Consider the following 11,558-nt stretch of genomic DNA (forward strand, 5'->3'; position numbering starts at 1 on the left):
TTTATATTAAATTTAAATTTATGTTAAAATATTCTTATGTAATAAAAAATCACATAAAACTAGCCTTTCTATTCTGATGAAACTTTTTTTTTTCAATATATGCATTTATATTAGCTGTTTCTTACAAGGTAAACAAGTTAAAAGAGCAAATTAAAAAATTTACAGGAAGGATGTAATATAAAAACACTTTATTTTACAGGATAATTTTATTTAACACTTTTTTTTTACATACATCTAATTGGTGTTCAAATAAATTGTAACACATTATGGTCCCTGTTCCCGCTAAAAATGAAAATCCCCCTCAGAAAGTGAATAAGGCTTTGTTTGTTTCCCCAATTAAAATAACACACATCGTTCATATTAGCACGGTATTAATGACAGGAATAGATTGTCTTAACAAATATAAATCTAAGAGACTTCAGTCTTACATTAGGATGTCATGAAAATTTGTCTTTTAAACAATTTTCCAACACAAACATATATGCTTGTAATCCCGTTTCATTAATTTAAATTTCTGATATGTGCACACAAGCTATTTTGCTTCTTTTCAGTAGATACATATAAAAAGTAAATGTGCATTTTAAAATATTTTGTATACTAATCACAGGTAGTTCTCAGCTTGAAAATTTAAAGAAACGACATAATTTTGTGGCAATTTCTATCAAATCTAAAATTCCAGCAGTAATAATTCTTTAATTTGACAACATTATAAGCCATGTTTTCAAAATTTTCCTACAACATTGAAACTGCCTAATTCACAACATAGATCTCAGTGATAAAATAATTTTAAAATGATAATGAATATTTTTTTCCTCTCCAATGACTCTGACTAGTTTCATATCTATTACACAGCAAGCCATTAACAATCAATACAATTTTAACTGAGAATCTCAATTACTAAAGATCATGGAATTGCAAAGTGATCAATTTATAGAAAAACTGACGAATAGCTAAAAGTAAATTTTTACCTAAAAATAAAATCAAATGATTGCACTGTTTTTGGAAAACTTTTAAGATTTTTTTTAAATTTACAATAACAACACTCTATAAACTTACCTTCCAACAAAATTGATGAACTATTTGGCACAATTAACCTTACTTTTAACTTTTATTAAAATAAATACTTTTATTTATCCAACAGGTGGTTTTTCTTTACTATTTTTTATACAAAAATAAGTATTACAAAGAAAATAAGCCTTGGCTGTTTATGGATTTATATACCTTTTTTAAAACAATGTTCAATATATTTACAGATCAAGAGAGAAATTTTAACCTCGAAAACAAAAATATCGCCCAGCGTCGTAGTTCATGTCTTGAAGATACCTGAAATAAATTTGATAATTTAATAAAACAAAATACCAATTTTTAAATAAATTCACAAACCTTTCTGCTAATTGTGTAAAAGCTATGGGCCCACAGACACAAACGAAATAAGGCTGAAGAGCTTCTTTTGAGAAGTCCGGAATGAAAATCTGCATCATTTGCAAAGTTAAGTATCCTTGTTTTCCAGACCAGGTGGGATCAGGCTGAGACAATATGTGTTCAACTGTAAACCTAAGCAAAAATATTTTCAAAACAATTAAAAAATCCAAGTTTCATGTAAAAAAAAAATACCTAGTATCGACTCTTGTCAATGTGTTAAACTCTTCTCTCCAGACAATGTCCCTTTCGCTCCGATTGAAAAACAACAGTTTTACATTAATGCTAACAAGAAAAGAAAAAAAATCAGTTTCTCATGGATTATTTTAATTGAACATGCTCTCACATTTTTTTAAGTTGTAAAGCCCACTGGATAAGTCGTACCATTGGAGTGAGGCCTGTACCAGCGGCAAATAAAACTAAGTGGGTTACGTCAGTAAGAAGCTGTGGAGAAAAACTGCCGATTGGCATTGAACTGGTTACAACATCGTTAATCTGAAAAATATATTTTGTATTTCAAAACTTATTTTTGAATAGCTGAATTTATACCTTTAGTGATGTAAACCAACTGGAGAATGCACCCTCAGGATATGATTTTACCATAAGAGTAACATCAAAAGGAAATTCGGTCAACAAATTGGATATAGGAGTATACTGTCTTTCTACTTCTGTATCTATAAAAAAAACTAAATTATTTTTCATAAAAAAATAAATTGTTCTTTTATTTTACAAAACAATGCACTGATAAGATTTAAGAGCTGTAAATCATATTTTTATATACATTGTCTATCTTCCATTCCAGTTTTTTTAAGACTACCAAAATTTTCATCAAAATCAAACATTTTATTTCAAGGAATTGGGCCATTGCTCAGCAAAAATGATAGAAAGAGCATGATCAGGATTGAGGTGGGTGTTATAGAAAGGTCAAAAGGTCAATTCTCTGATCAGTATCTAGTTTCCTTATCCAATTTTGATTCTAAATGTATGAAATGATTCTTTAAGGGAGTGCTTAGAAGAAGTGTTAGTCAGAATGTCATATCTGATGCCATGAAAGGACATCCAAATATTTTTTTATAAAAATCACACAGAGAGCAAAAATTGCCATTGGCAGATGTAAACGCCGTAGTAGGAAAAGTTGGGGAATAAACGCAAAATGTCCTTATGGCTATAAACACAAGTTGTTAAGCCTATGATAGCCTAAAGGTTTGGTGGAGAAAGATATTGCATCTAAGGGCAGTCAGGATCCTTGGTACTGCTCAGACTGGCGTGCTTGAGTAACACTGGGGTACTGAGAATGACCCCCCACTGCTGTCTTGGAAGCCCTGAATCTACCACCACTACAGATTTCTAGAGAGAGGCCAGAGCCACAATTCATAGGCTAATGCAGGGACGCACCCAATACCCTGCCTGCATAGCAAGGAGCAACTAAAGCATTGGAAGAAGTTTCAGGCAGGTAGGGTTTTGGGGATGTTGATTGTATGATCCCCCTAAATTCAGCTTTGACAAAAAAAATTAAAATTAAAATACCTTGTATATATCTGATATGCAGATGGCTCAAAAACAGTGTGTGCGAAGAGCTGGTAGCTGTTTTTTTTTATGGAAATAAACCAAGGGACTATAATTCATACAAACCTTGGACAATACATCACTGCTTTTGCAGACTGTGGCTATTGAACACTGTAACAAGGCGATTAAAAGGCAAGGCTGGTACAGCCCTGCAACATTGAGAGCAATTATTGCAGCAGCAGTAAAGTCCAGAGTCATTTGACTGCCCTAGGGGATTGATCAGCCATTAGGTAAAACAACAAAATTAGCTTTTTCTGGGTACCAGGGCACACGCGGCAGAGGGACATGTCCTTAAGGCCGGGAACACACCCGATGCAACACTATGCAACGTCAAACACACGCAAAGTACAGTCACAACATCACAAATCAGTATCGCAATTGCAACACCTCTTTTGTTCTTAATGCATTATTTTGAGCAAAACCATGTAATAAATTATTAGTTAAATTTTATGAGAACAACCATGTAATAAATTTGGTTAAACTTAATTGTTTTAAATAAAGTTATTCCGGTGTTTTGATAAATTTTCTTCCTAACCATCATAACTAAATAATTTGTATAAATACATTTTTGATCTCATTTAATTTGGTTTACATTAAAAAAGAAATGTAATTAATATAACGACAAAATTACATATACTTATTTGAAATAAACTACAAAAAATATGAGTGTCCTGTTCTGATGCTACTCGACGAAAATGGTGTAATTTTATGGGCAAAACTATGAAATAAATTGTTAGTTACATTTTATGAGCAAAATGTGTAATAAATTGTTAGTTAAATTCATTATATCAAAAAATGGGATTCCTATTCCGTGTTTTGATCAATTTTCTACCAAACCTTTTTTTTTTCTGAATTTCTGATCTCGGTTAATTTGGTTTATATTAAAAAAAGTATATTGTAATTAATATAATGACAATAATACATGTAGTTTGAATAAAAATATGAGTGTCCGATTCTTTTGTCTTTGACTGTACTCGTTGCTACCCGACGGAAATCTGGACATTGGGGATCGCAAAGCGTAGAGTAGGGTAGCATTGCATAGTATCGGGCAGGTGTGCACAGGGGTAATACAATCTTATGGAAAATTGGAATTTAGATTTGTGTCGAGTATGTTCACAGCTTAAGGGCAGATATTAGTACTCCTTAAGAGGAAAAGCACAAGCCTAAATGATACTGAAGGCAGTCCTTGAAAAAACTTTAGTATCTGGTAAAAAGCCTTTTATGCTTAATGAGGCGCTCTAGACAACAATGGAAATGCACAATTGACCAATCCATCATAAAATAGAGGGTTATGTCCGCAAAATGATTATCCAATCCAATGAATTAAAATTATGCCAATACAAATAATTATATTAATCCATATATGTTTAGCAGTCATAATTGACCTATTTAATTATTTCAATTGACTATACTTTTTATCTAAAGTCTTCGTTGAGATGAAGACGTTAGTGTCACGAGCAGGATTTGAACCCATGACCTTCGGCTCAATAACCGCTGCTCTAACCGCAAATAATATTGGAAGTCAGACAGAAATAAACTCAACACAAAGGTGAAAAATGTAAAAGCATCATTTTTTAACCTGCTCTTATAACTTTTAATTACAATTAATTTCTTTCAATTAATTAAGTTTTTAGTTGAGATTAAAAAGTCAGTGCCATTAGCGGGATTCGAACCCACGACCTTCGGCTTGATACGCCGCTACTCTACCACTTGAGCTATCGTGACTTCGATCCACTCAGACACCAACTTCCCATCTCAACCCCACCTTTTGAATTTTCCCTCTGATTCGCACCTTGAATTCTGAAAGATTGAGAAAAAGAAATTTGCCATTTTTGACTTTTTTATCTCAACTAAAAACCTTAATTAATTGAAAGATATTAATTGGTCAAGCGGACCACGAAAACTAGTGAATTACAATTAATGTTAAATATTAACTTACCTTTAATATTTGCTGAGAGAGATATATGAAAGCCTAATGGAATATAATTGAAGACAGAATTGACATAGGTTAGCCCAATAATATAAACGTTATGATTGATAGGATTAATTTCAACTATTTTTAATTGTGCTTTGCTAGGCGGTGGCGGTTTTTCACCAGGGCTGAGAGTCACAAGGCGTCCCCAACTGTCCAAAATATCCTTCCGGAATTTTATTTCTAGAGAAAGATCTGCCTTTACGAGCACTAGGGTGACTGAAGGTGGCCACTCCACTTTTGACAAAAGTTTCCATCCGAGCCATATTTCCTCGAAGTAAACCCAGAGCTCTCCATCAGTTTTATTATTCAAATGAAGCTGTTAAAAATTGTAAACATTATTTTAAATGTTATTTCTTTATATATTTGTAAAACTCACTTTTCTGACAGGTTGATTCAAATGAAAAACAAATACAACGCCATTAATCTTCTGATACCAATCGAATTTTGTGACGGAGGAGGGAAACGTTTGTTTTTCATTGTTTGTATTATTTTTAAATGAGGTGCTCGGGGCAGGGGTTTGAAAAATTTGACTATCAACAACTCCTGACACTAAAGTTCCAACAAGGCATTTTTTCAGTAAGGAGTCATAATTGACCCAAGAATGCACCTAAAAACAAAAAGTCTTTTGGAAAAATAATTTTTAAAAGATCATTTTTAAATGAAAAGAGCATTCTAGAGAAGAAAAAAACGGTAAAATATAATTTTCAGCACATTGCAAGAAGCAACAAAATTTTGTTTCGTAAATCAAAAAAATTATAAATTTATTCTTTATTATCATGCTATAAGAGCCCTGATTAGACCTAGAAGCTAGCTCAAATGGTTTTTAACGGTTCAAAAAAAACCTAAAAACTGGAAACTTACTGAATCAAACAAAGAGGTAGCATCAATCCCTGCCCCTTTCATTAATTCAACAACTCCTCCAGGATGGAATTCCAAATATCTTGTTACATTGTATACTTTACCTAATATAAATTATTAGTGAGCGATATAATTTGTAATTATAGCAAAAATGAATACCTCTGATACAAATCCATGCGTCATCTTTGGTATTATGCTTGGCAAGTTCTTCCTTTGTCACTTTGATGATTTTCCCTTCAGTTCCACTCATGTCAATTCCGCTATTGCCAAGCCTAATCCAATCCATCAGCGACCTTCCAGGCCCCAGGGCCACTTTATTTCTGGGATTCCCTGCAAAAACGATAAAGTAATATTTTAAAATGTTTTAATATGAATGAATGAGTTAAAAAATGTTTTTAAACTTTGACAAAATCAAAATTTACCAACCGTCTCTAACAAACAACTAATCTCTAGGAAAAGCTGTTGAGGTCAATAATAAAAATAAAATTACCCTACTTCTGTCAAACCATCTGTGTATACTGAGTTATATACAGTTTGTTCCAAAAGGGCATTTCATCAGCTCTGAGCAAAAAGGCTTTTTTTTTTACACTTAATTGCGATTTTAATGTTTAGGCCTTTGGTACAAACTCAATTTTTATACAAAGTTTTTTTTATTCCCATTAATTCTTTTTTTCTAAGTTTTTGGTTGAGATGAAAAATTAGTGTCACGAGCGGGATTCGAACCATGTCCTTTGGCCGAAGGTTGACACTATTTTTCATCTCAACCAAAAACCTTAAATAAAAAGAATAATTAAATGGAATAATTAATAGGGTCAATTGTGACCACTAAGCAAATATGGATTTTTTTTATTGTGCTCTTCCTTCATCAAATTCAATGTAGTTGTCATAGCAAAGGATTTTTTACATTTTCTTAATAATTAATTATTATATCTTTGCTTTTTGGTACTTATCCAGTTATGCACCGACATTTTCTAGTTTTTAACAAACAAAGAATTCGAGGAAATAGTGGAATTCACTCACTGGGCACAAACATCCCAAGAGCCTTGTAGCAAGTTTTGGAAGTTAAAAAAATGCAATAAAGGAAGCAGGTAAAACTTCTAATCCTAACAGAATTCTTAACAGGATACTGCAGACTAAATGGGCATTTAAAGAAGGTTGGTTGGTGTGTCGGTGGCCGCAACAATTAGGCACAGCGCACATCATTGCAAGGTAAAGGTACCACGTTGGAATCCCCTGCATTCCAACCCAACATACAAATGTACTTTCTTTCTTTTTTTTCCCTCAAAATCACTAAGGATTCATATAACATCATAGATGAAAAACCCTTTCTTTAAAAAAAAATTTTTTTTGTATAATCCAACACATCATGATTCTGCAAAGAAGCAGAGGAAACACCAGTAAAATTAAAATATATTAAATTACAATTCTTGTAAAATGATACAATTCTCTTTATTAATTTAATTACACTTTCTTCTTCAATTGTAAAAATACTTATATTTGTATGTGTTAGTATAACTATTAAATATCATATATTAGTACTTGTATTTAACTTATTAATTATAAAATTTAATTAATTTGTGATATGTAAGCATTATTGTCAAGTTATTTAATACTAATATATAATTAATTCTTAGTAAATTATAAAATATCGGACATATTTATATTAGATGAGCTGAAAAAGTTAGATAAAGTTGCATAATACCCTTTGCTTCGGTATATTGCAGTTTTTAAGTTATTCATCAATTTGGCAAAGAAATTGTTGTTACAGAACTAGTAGTAAAAAATGACTGAGTTTGATTAAAAAAATCATGTCTCGTGCCTTGTTACTGGCACAGAAAAGAAGATTTACTACCTCACCTAATCCGAATTTGGGATGCGTGATTGTTCGGTTCGAACAAACCGTGGCACATTTTGCCCAGGTATGGAATGTACTATGAAACCCTACAAAAAATTCAACCACTGAAACCAGACCTACTAACCAATTTGACGAAGTAGGACTCATCAGTGTGTCATAGGTACAAAACAGGGGGTACAATACTCTCAAAGGGCGCAGTACATTACAAAGCCCGAATATTACTTGCATGTCCTCAGGATTCCTGAACCCCTCAGAAAAAAACCCGCTTTGTAAATTAAGTCTTACAAATTATTCCAGAAGATGAAGCAAGACCAAGAAACTCACAGGATTTGAGTGTTTTCTTGCAATTATTGCCCTGAGCCTATTTAACAACTTGTTCAGTTTTTTCATGAAAATGCTTCTGAACTTGTACTTTTTCCAGAATGTTTGTTTGATTTTTAATTTGTTCCTTTCCAACAACGAGAAATCTTACTATTTACTTAAGTGGGCATAGCTTATTTATGATTTTCTATTAGAAAGCAAGTATTAGGGCTGATATTTGACAATTTTGCATCCTTAAAAAATGTATCAAAAGTTTGTTTTAAAGACTTCTGCATGTGATTCTACATTCTGAAAACAAATCTTAAAAAAAACGAAACATTCTTTGCGAATTTTTGCCAGAGAAAATTTTTAGCGGAAATGTTGCTAGTGAGAATGACCGCACCTGTCGCGCTTCCTTGCTGCATGGCCGGTCCGTCGCCCGTGGCTTCTGGCACTTTGTGTTTGTGATGAAACGGCCGCCGAGTGCCCTATCGAATGGGATTCTCTCTTGAAATTTGCATTTTCCCACCCCTCCCCTGAACACAACGTATCACCAAATTTCCTCTCGACATTTTCACAGGGAAGACCGATTTATTCTCATCGCAAATTCGACGGATCGACACCCGTCCTCATCGTGACAGATGATTACAACCGACTTCCAGTTTGCCCTTTACAGTTGTCACCCTGTTGTCAGCCTCCTTCTGGGCGAAGAGTCGAAACCCGGTGAGGTTACGCGGCTCACACCAACCCAACTTAAATAATTAAATTTAAGACCCCTGCAGACCTTCCAAATTGTATAACAATCCCAAATATGTTCAGAATAAAAAAAGTGTATTTAAGCTTTATCAATGTTTTAATATTAAACATTACATAATAAAAAATCAATAATTCTTCAACATTAAAAGATTTATAACTAATGATTAATACATTTATTGAGTTAACATTTTTCGAGCAAAATAAATTAAAATTAATATAACGTTATCTTTCCCACCAATCCAAAACCTCGTGGCCGGTGTAACAAGGAAATAACCTTATCTCGAATCCGTATCTTTTCGAACCGTTTGCTTTTTTTCAAAAAGAAGTTAGAAATATCATAAAATGGCTTTGTCGGTCGAAAGCCCAAAACCGCCCCAGCAAGGCGAGAAGAAGCTGAAGCCGTGCTGTGCCTGCCCAGAGACGAAAAGAGCTCGAGATGCATGGTAAATTATTCAATAATGCAGCGTAATAATTTATTTTAACATAACTTTTGTACATTAACAACTCTTTTCATCCGTTGTTTAAAATATTATTTGCATGTCGTGGAAGGAAGTTATCAAAATATTGTCAAGTTTTTCAAGGTCACTTAAGTGTATTAAAAAGCTAAGAATAATAAGGCGTAGAAAAACTGTTGTTGCCTGATATTGTGCAATTAGACGGTCCAATATTTCATGGAGGACCACACTGGCCAATTGGTTAGAACATCTGACTTGTACTTGACTTGCCAGCAGTCCTGGGTTTGAATCCCGATTCGACCCTTGGAATTTTCAAACCTGAACAATAGACGAAGATATAACAATAACAATAGAAGCAAGTATAAGTGTATTAGGGTACAAGTTGCCCTACGACTTTGGGAAAGAACGCTTCATGAGTCGTAAAATTTCTTCATCAGGCTTGTAGTGTGATGACTGTATTTTGGTCTTTTCTGATCATTTTGGACTGCTTATCCTTCTTAGTTTGGTCTATCAGATGCGTTTCAACTTATCGCCATCTTGGTCATTGTTCTTGTGATTGTATAAACAGACGGTCCAATAGTATGAGTTTAGAAATTTCATCAGGTCTGCGTAGTGATGAGCTTGTAATATGGTAATTTATGAACATTTTGGACTACCTATTCTCTAATTTGATCCTTACTAATCATCTTGGTGTATCCATCTTCACTGCATTGGTCTGTCAGACATGTTTTAGCATTTCACCATCTTCACTGTGTTTAGGGGTAACTTGAATTTGCTCAGAAAGGAGAGGCATGAGCCAACAATAAACTACTAATTTATAGTGTTTATTAAACATTGCTTTATGCAAATGTAATCCTAGCATGGAATTTTACCTGTAAAACAAATCTCAATAAATTACTGGTAATCTGAAATAAATTTCTGCGGCTGGCCACTGCCTCTCCCACATATTACAGATTGACAGGCCTACACGAACGAACTAACAAAAAATGTATAGAGGAGGAAATATACGATGTCAGCAAATCTTTTAATCTTTAGGCGAGTGTCTCCTCAAATCCCATTTGCAGATCCATTGGTGCATATCCAACAAATGCAAATTGGAAACATAACAATGTACCTGGTTTATAAACTTGTCATAGTTATAAGAATATTTATATATTTATTTATGTATTTAATTATTTATTTAATTTTTTATTTATTTACTTCCTATTGTGGTATAGCATTTGACTACTTCCCATCTACTCTTTATTTGCATTTATTTAATTCTATATAAACTTCATCCCTCTGAACGTAGTTTTTTTAACTTAAATTTTTTCCCACAAATTATTATGGAATTTTTCTTACCTTTTTGTATATTTTTGTATTTAGTATATTATATATATTTTGTTTTGTATATTAGTTGTAAATAGTAGGAAGCTATAGTGAAATGTCACTCCCTACATTCTAAAATTATTGTATATATTGTATTGCACACATGTAAATAAAAACTTATTCTCTTCTATTGAGTGCTTTGTGTAAAAAAATTTCTAATAGCCTTATGAACTTGGCAATTTGGCCGAGGAACGTCATTGATCATATGCGATGCATATTCATTGTGGAGAGAATGGTTGTGTGAAAAAAAAGGTCAGGGGAGACAGAGGGAATCAAACCTACCACCATGGGTTCTACAAGCCAAGAGTCTATTACGCTGACCACTTGGCTACCGCGATCCCCCTAATTTATTAATAATGCTTAAAAGCCATTTAATTTAATGTTAACTTAGTTTTCAACTACTACTCATCTTTATAATTTAAAGCGTTTGATTAATAAGAGAATAACAATATATTTTTCATTAGTTGGACATTTTCAATAATCTAGTTCCACCTATCAGATTATAAAATATTGTTTTAAAAGATGCATTGGTCATACAGGATTATAAGCAAGAGGAAAATAACTTTTTGACAAAAGAATTAAGTACCTTGCCTCGCCCTGATAAGACAGGCCAAGATGATCAGTAAGCATCAAATTACACGTTCATCACTCTTCAGACCACAGGAGGAAATTGGCAAACCTCACTAGGTCTGTCAGGCGCATTTTAACGTATCACCATCTTTTGTGTTTTTGGTCTGGCAATTTTTGACTAGTCCAACATTTCATGAATTGTGAGATTTCTTTATCAGGTCTGCATGGTGAGGAGCCTGCGGTTTAGTCATTTTCTGTCTTATCGGACTTCCTACTCTCACTGGTTTCAGCTTATTGCCATGTTTAGTGCTAGGTCTCGCAATCTACTTATAATAATAAAAATATCGACCACTTAAGATTTTAAAAATTCAAAATGCATCTGACAGATCAAAACAGTGATGAGGCAAATCAAAACCATCAAAAACGACCTTGCTAC

General features: G+C 33.1%; 1 protein-coding gene across 3 annotated transcripts; it reads right to left on the minus strand.

Moving 5' to 3' along the window:
• Positions 1–191: 191 nt before the first annotated feature.
• LOC106665027 (cytochrome b5 reductase 4) lies at positions 192–8,833 on the minus strand. 3 transcript variants are annotated; one of them, XM_014391164.2, is made up of 10 exons: positions 8,377–8,833; positions 5,978–6,148; positions 5,822–5,922; positions 5,337–5,567; positions 4,925–5,276; positions 1,969–2,093; positions 1,766–1,914; positions 1,615–1,704; positions 1,384–1,554; positions 192–1,323 (listed from the first exon to the last, which is right to left on the minus strand). In XM_014391164.2, exons 1-10 carry the CDS (start codon positions 8,396–8,398, stop codon positions 1,269–1,271), a joined length of 1,467 nt encoding a protein of 488 aa, XP_014246650.1. In that variant the 5' UTR covers positions 8,399–8,833; the 3' UTR covers positions 192–1,268. The 3 variants fall into 3 exon arrangements, with proteins under 3 accessions (XP_014246650.1, XP_014246651.1, XP_014246652.1); XM_014391165.2 differs by lacking the exon at positions 8,377–8,833 and adding an exon at positions 7,998–8,258; XM_014391166.2 differs by lacking the exons at positions 5,822–5,922; positions 8,377–8,833 and having other exon boundaries at positions 5,978–6,098.
• Positions 8,834–11,558: the final 2,725 nt, after the last annotated feature.

This window comes from Cimex lectularius, unplaced genomic scaffold (genome assembly GCF_000648675.2).
Source record: "Cimex lectularius strain Harlan isolate CLEC.00 unplaced genomic scaffold, Clec_2.1 scaffold172, whole genome shotgun sequence".
Classification (NCBI taxonomy): domain Eukaryota; kingdom Metazoa; phylum Arthropoda; class Insecta; order Hemiptera; family Cimicidae; genus Cimex; species Cimex lectularius.